A 19,764-nucleotide genomic window follows, 5' to 3' on the forward strand; every position below is an offset into this window, starting at 1 on the left:
GGTATTCTAGAATCTCTCTCTCTGCGCCACAGATCTCCCGACGGAGGCGTGCGTCGTTCGAATGCGCTGATTGGTCGTGTTTTTTTCTTTGTGTTTCAGTCTTTGGGTGGATTGAACACTGTCCGACTGACCTGTTCACTTTTGTGCATGTCTCATGTGTTTTTAATCCATTAGTTTCTTGCTTACGCAAGTTTTGGGAGATTCCCGCCCCTCTCTTGTGAGACATGCACATAAAGAGCCGTCTTGCACAGTGTGTCCACATCAGGAAGCGCCTTTCTGAATCCTGCTCATATAGGTACTGTTCACATGATCAGGTTTTAAATACTTTAGATAGGACTGCTCCGAGATTGGTATACCGTGACGTTGGTAGAGTGGCTTAGTATACATTTTTTGCAAAAAACGTATCAAATAAATACCGTTTTTGTTATCATCTTTCTATTAGCACTTGCTGTGTACTGTTAAATATATTTTTTTAAAGCACAGTATTTTTGCACGTTTGTCATACTGTGTTTTTTTCTTTGTGTTTCAGTCTTTGGGTGGTGTGAACACTGTCCGTCCGACCTGTTCACTTTTGTGCATGTCTCATGTGTTTTTAATCCATTAGTTTCTTGCTTACGCAAGTTTTGGGAGATTCTCGCCCCTCTCTTGTGAGACATGCACATAAAGAGCCGTCTTGCACAGCGTCCCCACATCAGGCAGCGTCTTTCTGAATCCTGCTCATATAGGTACTGTTCACATGATCAGGTTTTAAATATATTAGATAGGACTGCTCCGAGATGGGTATACCGTGACGTTGGTGAAGTGGCTTAGTATACATTTTTTGCAAAAAACGTATCAAATAAATACCCTGTTTTTGTTATCATCTTTCTATTAGCACTTGCTGTCTACTGTTATATATATTTTTTACAGCAGAGTATTTTTGCACGTTTGTCAAACTGTGTTTTTTTCTTTGTGTTTCACTTTATGTACATGCTCAGTAGTGACCAGCGATGCATTTTATGTACATGCTCAGTAGTGAGGCAGTACTGTGGAGTCGAAGTCGGGAGTCACGGAGTAGTGGTGTTGTAGGGCTGTGGAGTCGTAGGTTTGACTTACCGACTCTACAGCCCTGGTCAAGTGCACACTTCCTGAGCATATGCGTCCGACAGAGGGCACAAATGCAGTCTGTACCTAGCATTAGATTAATATTAATGCCACATAGGCTTGGCTTGGACTTGTAATAGGGGATCTTTTATGCATGAATTTACTATTAAGAGAATAGGAAAGCTGTGTAACAGATCTAATGTGCTGAAATCTAATGGTCCTCATTAGACCAAGTTTATGTTTGCTTTTGGGACTTCACCTTATCTTCGTATAATCCTAAACATATATGTATTTTTGGATGGTGACTTTAAAATTAAAGGAGTGTCCCAAGAACAACATTTAAAAATGCATGATAGATGGGTAGTTTGACCACTAGAACTTTCCCTGATTCAGAGAATGGGGTTTTTGTGCCGACTATGTGAATGGATCAGTCGTGAGCATGTAGGACCACCACTCCATTCACCTTTATCTGTCTTTTGGAGGGGTGGTACAAAAGAGTATAGACAGTGAATGGAGATCCATGCACACTGCCACTTCATTCACATGGGAGATACTGGACCATTATACACATGATAGTGAAGCTTGGACCACTTATACTGCATATACAGTGGGTATGGAAAGTATTCAGACCCACTGTCTCTGAGCGCCTTGGCCAGCTCCTTTGACCTCATGATTTTCATTTGGTCTGACATGCACTGTGAGCTGTGAGATCTTATATAGACAGGTTTGTGCCTTTATAAATCAAGTCCTATCAGTTTAATTAAACACAGCTGGACTCCAATGAAGGAGTAGAACCACCTCAAGGAGGATCACAAGGAAATGGACAGCATGTGACTTAAATGTGAGTGTCTGAGCAAAGGGTCTGAATACTTATGACCAGGTGATATTTTAGTTTTTCTTTTTAATAAATTTGCAAAAATTTCTACATTTCTGTTTTTTTTTCAGTCAAGATGGGGTGCAGAGTGTACTTTAATGAGAAAAAAATTAACTTTTAAATTTACCAAATGGCTGCAATGAAACAAAGAGTGAAAAATGTAAAGGGGTCTGAATACTTTCCGTACCCACTGTAGGTAATTCATGTTGTCGGTATTACCCCTTCAAAGCTTAATCACTGGAGGATAAATGGTTCACTTTTCCAATTTTTTTTATCTGTATCAAGATTTCAGCTTTTAATCAGTAAACTGGAACGTTCATTGTTCAATTTCAGAATATGGAAATCTGTCCTGGTCTCGCGTTGCTCAGTCACTTGTATAATGAATTGTAATGGCAGGAACAGACCGCATGTTCTCCATCCAAGAAAAACAGTCCGATTTATGCTAATCACACTCTAATCAGAGTGGGATACGTTTTTCTCAGATGTGGAGAATTAAAAAAAAAAAAGTTTGTCTGTCCTTGAAAATTGGACTGCATTCCGATGTCATCCAAGTGCGATCTGATATTTTGACGGACAGAACTCAGACCAAAACTACGGTCATCTGCACGAGTCCTTAGTATGAGCTATGAAAAAAGTACTGCAACCATAACAAGCCATACACCTGTGTGTATATCATATGAACAGGATCAAAAAATATTCTCATTCAATGACTGCAAGCAGCGATCCGTAAAACCACAGAGAAATCCTACATAACAGTGCTGGAGTTTTATTATACTATGAGGACTCTTCACTTGCTAACAATGGATAATTCCTTTAATATGATTTCCACCCATCAGATGTATGAGCCCCGGGACTTATTTTCCAGCATCTATCCTTCTTTCAGAAATCCCTTCTGTGTATTTACTGCACGGTATATTTTATCGTCCTGCCGCCATATGGTGATGGATTCCTTCTGGTGCTTTCTGCTTTAGCTCCTGTGTTATTTGTCATTTCGGTCCCTTCCGCTGAGGATTCGGTCCCTAGTTCCCAATATCGCGGCAGCAGATTAGATTGGGAAGATAATGTATTTGTCAGGAAGCGACATAGACTACTTTATAAATAACATCACAAACCATTGCAGCAATGGATGGGCTAAGGGATCCTGCTTATCCATCTGCTTCTTGATTTCCAAGTAAGGTGCCTAAAACAAGAAAATCACAATATTACCAGCGATACTGCAGCATACGCCATGCAAGCTTAGTGTATGATGAGTTAATCAATGCAACGTCAAGCCCCATGAAGGACTGACACAGGAATCATTGGCAGGAGGAGAGTGACTGTACTACAAAACGACATGCTGGGTCACATAAGGACAAGACTCACCCAACATTTCCAGTTGCACTGTCCTGCTACTGCCACCCAATGCAGTAATTATATACAATACTGTGCATACGTAGCAGTGCCACACAAGTCAATACTGGCATACGGTGCTCATAGAAAAGCAGCATATAGGGAGCAATAACAGTGCCATTAATAACTGTACAGTATAACAATGCACTAAATACAAGAAAACAGCTACACAAAAAATATTAGGATTCATGGTGGTCACATCACTGCTTCAGCGTGATTGATGTGCAACTGTGCATGTAATCTGACAGTAGCATGATGTGGGAGCTGGGACCCGAATACCAGCAATGTATCACTCACATGCCTATGTCTAAAACGCGTAAGGTTTTGTCCACTCCCCTTTTTTTTCCATGTATCTTGTTTCTCATAAGTGATATTTTTAAATGATCCAATACATTTTTCATTTTTATCATTTTTTTCAGTGCTGGTCCTCCTCGTTCATCGACGTTTATACTTCGTATTCCAACTTCAGCAATGCAAATTGTCTCTTTAGAGAGGAAGAGGGCTACAACTCTAGCATCACCTACTGGAAGTATTGATCCTAAAAAGTCAACACCGACCCTTTAATGAGCCTTGTAACATGACTTGGGATAAAAGCCCAAACCAGATTCTTAAGTTGCAGACACTGTGTTACAGGGTACTGCCCCTCCTCAGTGCAAAGTAAGGGGTAATGTTTCGCCTTACGGAGAGTGACATGTTTAGCATGCTGAGGTGAGGAGACTTAAAGGGAATTTGTCACCTATTTTTTCGACTATCAGCTGCCGGCACCGCCATCAGGGGCTTATCTACAGCATTCTGCAATGCTGTAGATAAGCCCCCGATGTAACCTGAAAGAGAATAAAAACGAGTTATATTATATTCACTCAGGGGCGGTCCGGGTCCGATGGGTGTCATGGTCCGGTCCGGCGCCTCCCATCTTCTAGCGATGACGTCCTCTTCTTTGCTTCCCGTCGCAGCTCCGGCGCACTGCTCTGCCCTGTTGAGGGCAGGGTAGAGTACTGCAGTGCGCAGGTGCTGGGAAAGGTCAGAGAGGGCAGAGCAGTGCGCCTGAGCCAGAGCTGCGATGGGAAGCAAGAAGAGGACATCATTGCTAGAAGATGGGAGGCGCTAGATCGGACCACGACACCCATTGGACCCGGACCGTCCCTGGGTGAGTAGAATATAACTCGTTTTTCTTATCTTTCAGGTTACATCGGGGGCTTATTATTATAGAATGCTGTAGATAAGCCCCTAATGGCGGTGGCCGCATCTTATAGTCAAAAAAAAAGGTGGCAGATTCCCTTTAAAGCTGCAATGCTCCTCTGGGAAATATGCAAATTGCCTCTTCAGAGAGGAAGAGGACTAGAACTCTAGTGCCACCTATTGGAAGTAGCAATCCTAGAAGTCAATGTCGAGCCTTTGGCGAGCCTTGTTATATAACTTAGGATAAAAGCCAAAACCAGATTCTCAAGCTGCAGACACTGTGCTTCCGGGTACTGCCCCTCATCAGTGCAAAGTGTGAGATCTGGTTTGGCTGTGTGAGAGGTGTCTGATCGGAATCCAAGAGGTAACGTTTCTCCTTGCGGAGAGTGACATGCCAAGGTAAGGAGACTTACTTCAGCAATGGTGAGCTGATAACTTGTTGTTTGCATGTATTTCATCACGTCAGCGATCCTCACTGTCGTCTGACTTATAATATCATTCAATTTATGTCAATGGAGACCGCACGCGGCTTCCAGACAACCATTACCCTGGCTATATTTATCAGATCTGTCTAATCTAGGTTATTATGTAATAAGATGAAATAAATCTCATTACGATATAAAAATAAATGTGCTCACCTGCGTCATCTCTCTGATGGAAGTGATACTGTCTAATGCTTTCATTACTCGGTCGTAGTTCTTTTTCTATTAAGAAAATGAAGACATGTCAGGAAATCTTATTTTAATATTAAAAAAAAGGGAGGGGAAATAAACAACAACCGTGAAATAGTAAAACTGTCCATGGCGACCAATCACAGCACAGCTTTCATTTCATAATCTGATCTTGAAAACTGAAAGCTGAACTCTGATTGGTTGCTATGGGTAACAAACCCAGTATTTAAGAATTCGGCCTAATTGTTTTCCTTTTCATTCACACCCAAAGTCAATGAAAATGTGCACTCCCTTCGGTTGCTTCTTGGAAACTATTTGGGCATTACCTACTGGATGCCGTATAGTCATAGTGATCTAGGACAGGTGGCTATAAATATATTTTATTATTTTAACCCCTTCCTGACCCTCAAAAGAAAACAGTTAAATGGGGGCCTCCCAACCCTCTCCCGATGATGTCAGGGGAGAGAAGGTTCTGATCTGCTGAATTTCAGAGTTCAATCCTTTTGCTCTCCTTGGAGATAAGCCACAGTCAGAGGAGTCTAGTGGTGACACTCAGAGAACAGAGCGCTTAGCCAAGTGTTCCTGTGTATGAAGAGATAGCTGTTGAGGAACCGGGGTTAGATGGCGGCTGCGACACAGATCTCCCAGTAGATTGTTGTATGCCACTGCTATATCGCAGCATAATGTGCGTGAATGCCGTACAGCAATCACAAAAAACGAATTACAAATTAACATAAGTTGGATTTTTTGTGACATGGAATCCTAAGGGTCGCTATTCTACTCCATTCCCTTGCATTATACTACAACATAGCAGTGGCATGAAGCCATCTTTGGCCACGTGACCAGTGTGGTACCGTTCAGCCAGGACAAGGAACTAGACTAGCCCAGTAGTTTTTGTGCTAGTCCGCAAACAACTAAAAAGAAAAAAGAAAAACACATACTCGTGGATTAAAGGCCAGGGTCTGAGGATCATTGGGGTCTACCACTGAAGGATATGGCTCAAATATGACAACTTTCCTCGGAGATTCCAAAGCAGAACGACACATTGACACAAGGAGATCTACAACCTGGAAGCATAACATGGGAAAAATGACATATTAGTTATTGTAGCATGCATCGATTGCATAAAGTTTGACAGAAGGGGGGAAAACACAGAAGGGCCAATTCATCAAGACTAATTTATCTTACGACAGTCTTGAAGAAAGTCCGCTGGAGAAATATCATCTTCGATCGGCCTATGGGCTACAAGCTAAGAGTCTAGACCGGCTCATGGATAGATCTCTGTAATAATCTGCACCACTTTCTAATGTCGTAGGTCATGTATCTTTCTGTATCCTGATTTTTCATTTCTTTTACCCAAGTTTTGTAGCTTTAAAAAGTTGCACATTTTTTCCCCTTTATACAAAAGAGGGTGAAAAGTGAAGAGGGTGGTCTAAAAAGGCAAAAAAGATGCAACTTTTAACCCCTTCATGACCGGAGCTTTTCCGTTTTTTCCATTTTCGTTTTTCGCTCCCCTTCTTCCCAGAGCCATAACTTTTTTTATTTTTTCCATCAATGTGGCCATGTGAGGACTTATTTTTTGCGGGATGTGTTGTACTTTTGAACGACACCATTGGTTTTACCATGTAGTGTACTTGTTTTTTGTTTGGCCTTTTTGCTAGGTTCACTAAATGCTAAAACAGACCTGCCATTATGATTCTCCAGGTCATTACAAGTTCATAGACACCAAACATGTAGAAGTTCTTTTTTATCTAAGTGGTGAAAAAAAATCCAAAGTTTGCTAAAAAAAAAAAAAAAAAAAAAAAGAAAAGAAAATTGTGCCATTCTCCGAGACCCGTAGCGTTTCCATTTTTCGTGATCTTGGGTTGGGTGAGGGCTTATTTTTTGTGGGCCGAGGTAACGTTTTTAATGAAACCACTTTTGTGCAGATACGTTCTTTTGATCGCCCGTTATTGCATTTTAATGCAGTTTCGCGGCGACCCAAAAACGTAATTCTGGCGTTTGATCATTTTTCTTGCTGCACCGTTTTGCGATCAGGTAATACTTTTTTTATTGATAGATCGGGTGATTCTGAACGCGGTGATACCAAATATGTTTATGCTTGATTTTTTTTATTGTTTTATTTTGATTGGGGCGAAAGGGGGGTGATTTGAACTTATTTTTTTTTTATATATTTTTAACACTTTTTTTTTTTAACTTTTGGCATGCTTTAATAGCCCGATCGCCTCTGCTGCATAGAGGTGATGCATAGATCACCTCTATGTAGTTGAATTACGGCATTGCTATGAGCGCCGACTACAAGGTGGCGCTCATAGCAATCTGCCATCCACAACCATAGAGGTCTGGAGACCTTAGGTTGTTATGGCAATGGATCACTGACCCCCGATCACGTGACGGGGGTCAGTGATGCGCTTATTTCCGACCGACCACCGGAAGAACTAGTTAAATGCCCGCTGTCAGCGTTTGACAGCGGGATTTAACTAGATAATAGGCGCAGGCGGATCGCGATTCCGCTCGCGCCTATTGCGGGCACATGTCAACTGTTTAAAACAGCTGACATGTCGCGGCTTTGAGGTGGGCTTACCACCAGGAGCCCACCTCAAAGCGGGGGATACTGCCAGCTGACATACTATTCCATCAGCTGGCAGTAAGGGGTTAATAGCTAACATAAATGGGAATGGATTCATAGAAGTTGACTGTGCTGATAAACTCTGTGCTGCTGTGACAGATTCATTAGATATAAGAATACTATATCCACAAAGGATGGAAAAAACCCTGGCCTAGTCTAGCTCCTCAAATGCAAACTAGCTTGAATAGAACATAATAATATCAATTATTATAATTCTCAATATTAGCAGTGCAAAATTTATAACATTGGAAAGTATTCCACAATCTCTATTGTCTGTAACGTTATTCTTTATACCTGAGCACCGGTTGCAATTTCATCTGCAGCTTCATTCATTACACCCAGTGTCTGAAAAGCGAATACACAAAGCTCTCTTTCACAAACAGTAGGCTGTCAAAAGAAGAAAATGAACAAATATCAGTTAAAATGAGCAAATAGCTGAGCTTTTATTACATTATTATTGGGTAATCTATTTTATAGGAGTCGATAAAAATGGAGTTTACATACACTTTCAATAGCATAATAACCTAAAATACAAAGTTAGCATGAGACATGCAATGATGACTTTTGACCACCAGGTGGCACCGTTGTGACAAGACAAATCGCCCACGCGGCGATAGTTAAATGGCTCCTGCAGGCTCTCTTCATGTTTTAATTCATGATACGCTTCTACATTGCTCAGCAGTTGTGAAATGAGATGTCAAATAAGTTGATGTACAGTAAAGCAGCACACAATGGGCTTTGCTTCATTGCTTCCAGTGGGAAACGCAGCCTAATTTCATTACATAATCAGAATTCACGGCTTTGGGCATTGGGTTTTATCATTCTTTGCATCCTAAAAGGAAATGTTATGACAAAGTGGAATAATCTGGCTGCACTATTCAACGCAGTTTGATAATTAGATTATATCTAATTAATGTATATAATATACACATATGCTGTATATATATATTGTTTTATAATATATTGTATAATATATATACACTTTATAATATATACTATATAATATATATTATATATATAATTATTATAGAGTCATACTATTATATTATATTCAATAAAATTGTGATATATATCTAAATAATATATGTTCTATATATATATAAAGCTGAGTGTATGTATGTGTGTGTGTGTATGTATCAAGCCAGGCCCACTCCACATAGACCCGCCCACTGGCAGATGAGCGCAGGTTTGCAGAGGGAAAGTGCAGGACGCGAGTGGAGAGCGGAAACTGCTAGGGAGAGAGTGGGACACAGATGGAGAGTAGGGCTGCAGAGGGATAGAGCGGGATGGCGCAAGGAGTCCAGGGCTGTAGAGGAAAAGATCAGGGCTGTGAAGGGAGAAAGCGGGGCTGTGGAATGAGAGAGCGGGGCTGTGGAAGAAAAGCGGGACACAGATGAAGAGCGGGTTTGCGGAGGGATAGAACTGGATGGCGCATGGAGACGGGGCTGTAGAGGAAAAGAGCAGAGCTGTGGAGGGAGAGAGCAGGGCTGTGGAGGGAGAGAACAGGACAGCACATTGAGAGCGGGGCTGCAGAGGGAGAAAGCGGGACGGCGGGTGGAGAGCGGGGTTGCGGAAGGAGAGAGTGTGATGGCGGGTGGAGAGAGGGGCTGTTAAGGGAGAGAGCGGGACACGGGTGGAGAGTTGGATGCTGAAGAAGAGGGGGACAGACACTGTGGAGGGAGAGAGCAGGACGGTGAGCATAGAGCGGGACTGCAGAGGAAGAGAGCGGAAAGGCTAGTGGAGGACAAAAGCTGCTGAGGGAGAGAGCGGGGCTGTGGAGGGAGAATGCGGGACGGCGATTGTACAGTGGGGCTGCGGAAGGAGAGAGCGTGACGATGGATTGAGAGCTGGGCTGTGGAGGAAGAAAGCGGGGCTGCAAAGCGAAAACGGGGCTGCAGAGGGAGAGAGCGGGATGGTGGATGGAGAGCGGAGCTGCTGAGGGAGAATGCGGGACGGTGGGTGGAGAGAGGGAGGGAGTGGGACGGCACCTAATTACTATGCCCGGGCAACGCTGGGCTCTTCAGCTTATTACATTTTACGTATATATATATATAGTAAAAGGAAAGCCAGCTCACCTAGTACTTGAAGTCCAGTTTGCATGGAAACAGGTGGATCCACACCAGATAATGTGCTCAAGGAAATAAAAGGTTTGTTCCAGCATCTTGTAAAATTAGTTCTTTCTGTATTTTAAATCCATTAAAACTTGCAAAAATTACAATGGTTGCATAGACAAGGCGGGGGAGCAGATGTGATAAAAAACGCAAGTGAGCGTTCGAAACACGTCTTGTTCCCCTGACTTGTCTATGCATGCAACCATTATAATTTTTGCAAGTTTTAATGGATTTAACCCCTTCACCCCCAAGGGTGGTTTGCACGTTCATGACCGGGCCAATTTTTACAATTCTGACCACTGTACCTTTATGAGGTCATAACTCTGGAACGCTTCCATGGATCCAGGTGATTCTGACATTGTTTTCTCATGACATATTGTACTTCATGTTAGTGGTAAAATTTCATTCAAATAACTTGCGTTTATTTGTGAGAAAAACGGAAATTTGGCGAAAATTTTGAAAATTTCGCAATTTTCCAACTTTGAATTTTTATGCCCTTAAATCACAGAGATATGGCACCCAAAAAACTTGATAACTAACATTTCCCACATGTTTACTTTACATCAGCACAATTTTGGAACCAAAATTTTTTTTTGTTAGGAAGTTATAAGGGTTAAAAGTTGACCAGCGATTTCTCATTTTTACAACACCATTTTATTTTTACGGACCACATCACATTTGAAGCCACTTTGAGGGGTCTATATGATAGAAAATACCCAAAAGTGACACCATTCTAAAAACTGCACCCCTTAAGGTGCTCAAAACCACATTCAAGAAGTTTATTAACCCTTTAGGTGCGTCACAGGAATTTTTTTGAATATTTAAAAAAAAATGAACATCTAACTTTTTTTCACAAAAAGAGTACTTCAGGTTCAATTTTTTTTATTTTACCAAGGGTAACAGGAGAAACTGGACTGCAAAAATTATTGTGCAATTTGTCCTGAGTACGCTGATACCTGATATGTGGGGGGGAACGACTGTTTCGGCGCATGGCAGAGCTCAGAATGGAAGGAGCGCCGTTTGACTTTTTCAATGCAAAATTGTCTGGAATTCAGATCGGACGCCATGTCACGTTTGGAGAGTCCCTGATGTACCTAAACAGTGGAAACCCCCTACAAGTGACACCATTTTGGAAACTAGACCCCCCAAGCAACTTATCTAGATATGTGGTGAGAACTTTGAACCCACAAGGGCTTTACAGAAGTTTATAATGTACAGCGGTACAATTAAAAAATCATATTTTTTCCACAAAAATGATCTTTTCACCCCAATTTTTATTTTCCCAAGGGTAACAGGACCCTAAAAGTTATTGTGCAATTTGTCCTGAGTACGCTGATACCCCACATGTGGGAGTAAACCACTATTTGGGCGCATGGCAGAGCTTGGAAGGGAAGCAGCGCCATTTGACGTTTTTGGCTGGAATTGAGATCGGACATCATGTCGCGATTGGAAAACCCCTGATGTACCAAAACAGTGGAAACCCCCCACAAATGACACCATTTTGGAAACTAGACCCCCTAAGGAACTTATCTAGATATGTGGTGAGAACTTTGAACCCCCCAGTGCTTCACAGAAGTTTATAACGCCCGGGCGTGAAAATAAAAAATTCATACTTTTTCCACAAACATGATCTTTTAGTCACCATTTTTTTATTTTCCCAAGGGTACCAGGAGAAATTGGACCCCAAAAGTTGTTGTCCAATTTGTCCTGAGTACACTGATACCTCATATGTGGGAGAAAACTACTGTATGGGCACACGTCGGGGCTCGGAAGGGAAGTAGTGACGTTTTGGAATGCAGACTTTGATGGAATGGTCTGCGGGTTTCATGTTGCCTTTGGAGAGCCCCTAATGTACCTAAACAGTGGAAACCCCCCACAAATAACCCCATTTTGAAAACTAGACCCCCTAAGGAACTTATCTAGATGTGAGGTGAGCACTTTGAACCCCCAAGGGCTTCACAGAAGTTTATAATGCCCGGGCATGAACATAAAAAAATCGTATTTTTTCCACAAACATGATCAATTAGTCCCCAATTTATTTATTTTCCCAAGGGTAACAGGAGAAATTGAACCCCAAAAGTTGTTGTCCAATTTGTCCTGAGTACGCTGACGCCCCATATGTGGGAGAAAACTACTGTATGGACACACGTCGGGGCTCGGAAGGGAAGTAGTGATGTTTTGGAATTCAGACTTTGATGGAATGGTCTGCGGGTGTCATGTTGCCTTTGGAGAGCCCCTAATGTACCTAAACAGTGGAAACCCCCCACAAATGACCCCATTTTGAAACCTAGACCCCCTAAGGAACTTATCTAGATGTGAGGTGAGCACTTTGAACCCCCAAGTGCTTCACGGAATTTTATAACGCTCGGACGTGAAAATAAAAAAATCATTTTTTTCCACAAAAATGATATTTTTGCCCCCAATTTTTTATTTTCCTAAGGGTAACAGGAGAACTTGGACCACAAAAATTGTTTTGCAATTTGTCCTGAGTAGGCTGATACCCTACATGTGGGGGTAAAACACTGTTTGGGCGCATGTCAGAGCTTGGAAGGGAAGGAGCACCATTTGACTTTTTCAACGCAGAATTGGCTGGAATTGAAATCAGACGCCATGTTGCATTTGGAGAGCTCCTGATGTGCCCAAACAGTGGAAACCCCCAATTCTAACTCCAACCCGAACCCCAACACACCCCTAACCTTAATCTCAGCCCTAGCCCTAACCCTAACCCTAACCCTAGCCCTAACCCTCACCCTAGCCCTAACCCTAGCCCTAACCCTAGCCCTAACCCTCACCCTAGCCCTAGCCCTAACCCTACCCTAACCCTAACCCTAATGGAAAAATGGAAATAAATACATTTTTTTTATTTTATTATTTTTCCCTAACTAAGGGGGTGATAACGGGGGGTTTGATTTACTATTATGGCGGTTTTTATGTTTGGCGGCTGTCGCACGCTAAAAGACGCTTTTTATTGTAAAAATAGTTTTTGCATCACCACATATTGAGAGCTATAATTTTTCCGTATTTTGATCCACCGAGTAATGTGAGGTCTTATTTTTTGCGGGACGAGTTGACGTTTTTATTGGTACCATTTTCGGGCACGTGACATTTTTTGATCGCTGTTATTCCGATTTTTGGGACGCAGAATGAACAAAAACCAGCGTTTCATGAATTTCTTTTGGGGGGGTGCGTTTACACCGTTCCGCGTGCGGTAAAATTGATAAAGCGGTTTTATTCTTCGGGTCAATACGGTTACAGCGATACCTCATTTAGGTCGTTTTTTTATGTTTTGTCGGTTTTATGCAATGAAAACTATTTTATATAAAAATAATTATTTTTGCATCGCTTTATTCTGCGAGCTATAACTTTTTTATTTTTTCGCTGATGATGCTATGTGGAGGCTCGTTTTTTGCGGGACAAGATGACGTTTTCAGCGGTACCATGGATATTTATATGCGTCTTTTTGATCGCGCGTTATTACACTTTTTGTTTGGCGGTATGATAATAAATCATTATTTTTTGCTTCGTTTTTTATTTTTATTTTTTAAGGGGTTCGCTAAAGGGGTTAACTAATGGGACAGTTTTATAGGGCGGGTCGTTACAGACGCGGCGATACCTAATATGTGTACTTTTATTGTTTTTTTTTTATTTTCAAAAAATGGATTTATTTGGGGGAATATTTTTTTTTTTTTTGTAATTTATTTGGCGATTTTTTTTAAATTATTTTAACACTTTATTTTTATTTTTTTTTTACTTTATTAAATAGTCCCAGGTGGGACATCACTGTTCTGTGACAGATCACTGATCTGTCACATCACAGATCACTGTGACAGATCAGCAATCTGTCACAGGCAGTGCACAAGGCTTCCTCATGCCTGCGCTTTGCAGGCACTGAGGAAGCCAGCTTCCTGCAGGCCCCCGAAGGCCCCCGTTGCCATCTTGGATTCGGGGGCCTGCAGGAAAGGAGCCCCCGGCAGCAGCGCTGCACATTGCGCTGCCGTGGGGGGCTCAGGGAAGCACGGAGGGAGCCCCCTCCCTGCCGATGCTTCCCTTTAAACCCCGGTACACCGCGATCATGTTTGATCGCGGTGTGCAAGGGGTTAACGTGACCGCCCCTGACACATTGTGCCGGGTGTCAGCTGTGATAATCAGCTGACACCCGGCCGCGATCAGCGGCGCTCACCACGTGGGCGCCGCTGATCGCGGTAGACGTACTATCCCGCCCATGGGCATAGGGGCCCGGGTCCCATGGACGGGATAGTACGTCGGATGTCAGGAAGGGGTTAAAATAAAGAAAGAACTAATTTTACCAGATGCTGGAAAAACAATCCTTTTTTACATTTTTGTACCAGGAGTGGCATAAGGTCACCCAAAAGCTGTGTGAAAGACTGGTGGAAAGCACGCCAAGACGCATGAAAGCTGTGATTAACAATCATGGTTATTCCACAAAATATTGATTTCTGAACTCTTCCTGAGTTAAAACATTAGTATTGTTATTTGTAAATTATTATGAATTTGATTTCTTAACATTATTTGCGGTCTGCAAGCACTGCATGTTTTTGTTATTTTGACCATTTCTCATTTTCTGAAAATAAATACAAAATTTAGTGCTTGGGAATTCGGAGACATGTTGTCAGTAGTTTATAGAATAAAAGAGCAATTTACATTTTACTCAAAAATATACCTATAAAGAGAAGAATCAGACAAATTGAAAATTTTGCAGTGGTCTCTTAATTTTTGCCAGAGCTGTATATACGGTATATATATATATATATATATATATATATATATATATTATTTAATATTTAACTTAATATATTAAATGAATATATAATTATTATATTATAATAATTATATTGTATAATATATAAATTAGCATTATAATCTGATGATTACAATGCTAATTTATTTATTTAAAGATCTCTACCTATATTAATAACAGTCAATTAATGTTGCTATTACAACAGCTAGATCGGAGAACTTTTTGTTTTTATTTTGTTTAGTATTTTTTTGGCTAATTTTCCATAATATTTTTTTTGCTGCATATTTTTTCTTGTACAAAAAACACAACCTATTACAGTTCCAGCAAAATGTATAGGATCTATAAAAATCTCATGCCCACTTTTTTTTCTTAATGCTCAGGGAACTGATCTGGGGTGCGATTTTTAAGTCCGCAGAATATCAATTTCTCTTGTAGCAAATACGTGTTTCATGAGCAGATTTTCCCCATATACTTAAATCAGATGCAGATAATCAGCAGGTAAAAAGGAATATGCATTTTTAGTACATTTTAAAGCGCATTCAATCTGCGCGTGATTTCATCAATAAAGTTTTATCAAAATAAGGAAACTCAGTCTACAAGAAGTTTCTTAAACAACGCAGCTTTATTAAAAACCTGATGTACCAAAAGAGACAAAAAATGCAGCAGAGAAAGTACTATAAAATAGTCTATAAAAATCACAATTAAAAAAATGCAAATAGCCTAAATTAGCTATTTGCTGCAGAAATGCTGCAGAAAATCCGCAGCATCAAAGATGTACCAATTACTCAGTATTTAAAAAAAACAGAGAACCAGTGGAGGAAATGGGAAGAGAAGGGTTAATTTCCATTACCTGTACCAAAATAAAACTCTGGTTTATGTAGTGTTAAAAAGAAAAAAAATCAACCACTTCCTGTTAGGGCTGGCAGAACGCACCAAATAATAAAATGATAGTAAGGTGCATTCGCAGCCCGGGGTCCACCGTGCAGAGGTGGTAAACTGCTGCTTAGCAATGGCGGATGTATATAGCGGTATACAAAAGGTCACACGCGGGTTAACGTCACCAGGTGTGAACAGGAGCGGACTCTGTTACGTCACAGAGCCACAGTACCGCGGAACTTAAATGCCGGAGTCTGTTAGAACTCACAGAACTCGGCAAAGGGTCGCACAGAATGCAGTCACAGAACTCTGCCCCAAGGACACGGGGTCAGAGTCCCTCTAGACCTTCTGGGCACGTGGCGTCGCACCTGCGGACACCACTACAGACGCTGTCTATGGTGGAGTGTCGAGCATGTGCACCGTGGCGTGTAGAGCCACTGGTGGACACTGATTCCAGTCTCTGACTCTGCCTCTACCTACACCTAGACCTGGGCACTTAACAGGCTAGGCTGCACAACACATGCGTACCAAGGGTAAATCGAAGGTCGATGCGGGTACAAAACGCTATTCGCTCCTCCAGTGTGGCAGGAATCTCCCTAGTGGCCAGAGCGTCCTTTACATGGTCAGCCAGCCCCCTCCAAAACACGTTAATGAGGACTTTATCCGGCCACTCCAGCTTGGAAGCCAGAGTCCGGAAATAGACAGCAAAATGGCTGACCATGAACAAACCCTGTGTAGATGCCAGCAGTTGGAGTGCCGTATCGTGGGTGACTCGAGATCCCAAAAAGACCTGTTTCAGAGTGCTCAGAAACTGTGAAACACTCTGTACCGCACGATCGTCATTCTCCTGTGGCGCCCCTGAGGCTTCAGTCGCCACAGAGGAACGGCACCTTCTCCTTTGGTGTAGTGCCCCACCATCCAGGTAGGCTGGGAACTCCTTTCCGTATTCCAACACCTGCACCCCACACACAGGATAGTTCAGTGGGGCCACCTAACAGCTTCAGGCTGGGGGTTAGCAGAGCACCCCTCGCGGAATCCTGCTTGGTAACACGAGAGGTGCTGGGGAGGCAGGTGGAGTTAGATATAAAAGAGAGGGAAGAGTGAAAGTTAGTTAGTTAGTTGGTTAGAGGAGAGAGAAGAGAGAAGATGGGTGTCTGAGGGACGTGCTGCAGCAGGTCCCAGTCATCTGGGCTGCTGGCACGAGAAAGACCAGAGAAAGAGACTGATAAGATTGATAACCTAACCTTCCATAAGAGAGATCGGAATGAAGGAGAATAGAAGGACGGTGGGAAGCAGGTTGAGAAAGAGAACCCTTCCAGTCCAGAGAGCGCAAAGGCCAGGGCCCGGTCCCCGAGGTTGATTGGATCTTTATGTCCGGCAACAGACACCAGAGGAGTAGTGAGTCGCTAACGCCTTGCTCCCATCATAGACTTGGGACACAACAGCAACTGAATAGAGAGCCGGGACGCAGTGAGGAGTCCCCGAAGCAGGCTACAGCTGTCTGTCATACAAGTAAAGACTAGGAACACCTAGAGAGAGGCATTCCAGGGTAACTAAGTACTAGAGTGCTTCGCACCTAAAGGGGAATTGGAGGAGTCGTTCAGTAAGGTACATGATGGCGGAGTGTGGAGGGGAGATTCCTATCCTGCCTGGAGGTTGGCTGGAGCCCTGACCTGGAGAACACAGTACGGAGGCAGGCAGTTGTGTGAACTGCAAACAGTAAGTAAAGCTTTGGAACCGCATACTCTGGTGTCCTCCAGTTATTCCAGCACCACTACACCTGGGTACCAGCCTCCATACCATTCTGCGCCTCTCCTCATCCATTGCACCTACACTGCCCTGGGATTACAGCTCCACCTGTGGGGAGCTATACCATCTCTGCTACACCACACCATCAGTCCCAGCAGATCTGTATGAAGCGTTGGCTTACCATCTTACTTGCTAAACACCACGGGTGGCGTCACAAACTATTCATATTAACTTTAACACCATTAACATCACCGCCATTGATATTGGGTGCCCAGGGCCACGGACCGGGTCACCGCTGCTGTGACACATTCCCGCCTTGACACCGGCCCGGTGGAGTGTCGACCCACTCCCACAATGGCGTGACCCACTCCAACACCCTGTCCGACAAGAGGGATATTATGAATCCCACCTTGGCCCGCTCTTAGGGGAAACGTGCTGCCAGGAGCTCAAAGTGTATTTCACACTGGCTCACGCATCCCCTACATGACTGGCTATCACCAGAAAACTTATCTGGCAGCAGGAGTCGGGATAATGTCAGAACAGGGGTGGCAGTGGACAAAGTGGCTACAGCCACGCTAGCAGCCTGAGCAGCTACTGCGGTAACATCCACGGCTGTGGTTGTGCGCTCAAGAGCCACCAACCTACCCTCCAGCTGCTGGACGTACCGCTGTAGTCGCTGCTCTTCCGCCATTACAAGCCAGACCCCGGCGCTAATATAATGTTAGGGCTGGCGGAACGCACCAAATAATAAAATGATAGTAAGGTGCGTTCGCAGCCCAGGGTCCACCGTGCAGAGGTGGTAAACTGCTGCTTAGTAATGGCGGATGTACAATACAGACCAAAAGTTTGGACACACCTTCTCATTCAAAGAGTTTTCTTTATTTTCATGACTATAAAATTGTAGATTCACTCTGAAGGCATCAAAACTATGAATTAACACATGTGGAATTATATAATTAACAAAAAAAGTGTGAAACAGCTGAAAATATGTCTTATATTCTAGGTTCTTCAAAGTAGCCACCTTTTGCTTTGATTACTGCTTTGCACACTCTTAGCATTCTCTTAATGAGCTTCAAGATTTAGTAACCGGAAATGGTCTTCCAACAGTCTTGAAGGAGTTCCCAGGTATGCTTAGCACTTGTTGGCCCTTTTGCCTTCACTCTGCGGTCCAGCTCACCCCAAACCATCTCGATTGGGTTCAGGAGGTCTGGTGACTGTGGAGGCCATGTCATCTGGCATAGCACCCCATCACTCTCCTTCTTGGTCAAATAGCCCTTACACAGCCTGGAGGTGTATTTGGGGTCATTGTCCCATTGAAAAATAAATGATGGTCCAACTAAACGCAAACCGGATGGAATAGCATGCCGCTGCAAGATGCCGTGGTAGCCATGCTGGTTCAGTATGCCTTCAATTTGAATAAATCCCCAACAGTGTCACCAGCAAAGCACCCCCACACCATAACACCTCCTCCTCCATGCTTCATGGTGGGAACCAGGCAAGTAGAGTCCATCTGTTCACCTTTTCTGCGTCGCACAAAGACACAGTGGTTGGAACCAAAGATCTCAAATTTGGACTCATCAGACCAAAGCACAGATTTCCACTGGTCTAATGTCCATTCCTTGTGTTCTTTAGCCCAAACAAGTCTCTTCTGCTTGTTGCGTGTCCTTAGCAGTGGTTTCCTAGCAGCTATTTTACCATGAAGGCCTGCTGCACAAAGTCTCCTCTTAGCAGTTGTTGTAGAGATGTGTCTGCTGCTACAACTCTGTGTGGCATTGACCTGGTCTCTAATCTGAGCTGCTGTTAACCTGCAATTTCTGAGGCTGGTGACTCGGATGAACTTATCCTCCGCAGCAGAGGTGACTGTTGGTCTTCCTTTCCTGGGGCAGTCCTCATGTGAGCCAGTTTCTTTGTAGTGCTTGATGGTTTTTGCCACTGCACTTGGGGACACTTTCAAAGTTTTCCCAATTATTCGTACTGACTGACCTTCATTTCTTAAAGTAATGATGGCCACTCGTTTTTCTTTATTTAGCTGCTTTTTTCTTGCCATAATACAAATTCTAATAGTCTGTTCAGTAGGACTATCAGCTGTGTATCTACCAGACTTCTGCACAACACAACTGATGGTCCCAAACCCATTTATAAGGCAAGAAATTCCACTTATTAAACCTGACAGGGCACACCTGTGAAGTGAAAACCATTTCCGGTAACTACCTCTTGAAGCTCATCAAGAGAATGCTAAGAGTGTGCAAAGCAGTAATCAAAGCAAAAGGTGGCTACTTTGAAGAACCTAGAATATAAGACATATTTTCAGTTGTTTCACACTTTTTTGTTAATTATATAATTCCACATGTGTTAATTCATAGTTTTGAAAGGTGTTTTTGGAAGGTGTGTCCAATCTTTTGGTCTGTACTGTATATAGCGGTATACAAAAGGTCACACGCGGG

General features: G+C 42.8%; 1 protein-coding gene across 1 annotated transcript in view; it reads right to left on the reverse strand.

The window, feature by feature from the left end:
• PARP8 (poly(ADP-ribose) polymerase family member 8) overlaps positions 1–19,764 on the reverse strand; it is a 333,484-nt gene that overhangs the window by 27,340 nt on the left and 286,380 nt on the right. The window contains exons 15-18 of the mRNA XM_073583404.1: positions 8,120–8,212; positions 6,138–6,263; positions 5,164–5,229; positions 3,070–3,137 (exon numbers count right to left, since the gene is read on the reverse strand). Of these exons, the coding sequence (XP_073439505.1) occupies positions 3,070–3,137; positions 5,164–5,229; positions 6,138–6,263; positions 8,120–8,212 (353 nt within the window). The remainder of the gene's footprint in view (positions 1–3,069; positions 3,138–5,163; positions 5,230–6,137; positions 6,264–8,119; positions 8,213–19,764) is intronic.

This window comes from Dendrobates tinctorius, unplaced genomic scaffold (assembly GCF_039654945.1).
Source record: "Dendrobates tinctorius isolate UK_male_01 unplaced genomic scaffold, ASM3965494v1 ptg000078l, whole genome shotgun sequence".
Classification (NCBI taxonomy): domain Eukaryota; kingdom Metazoa; phylum Chordata; class Amphibia; order Anura; family Dendrobatidae; genus Dendrobates; species Dendrobates tinctorius.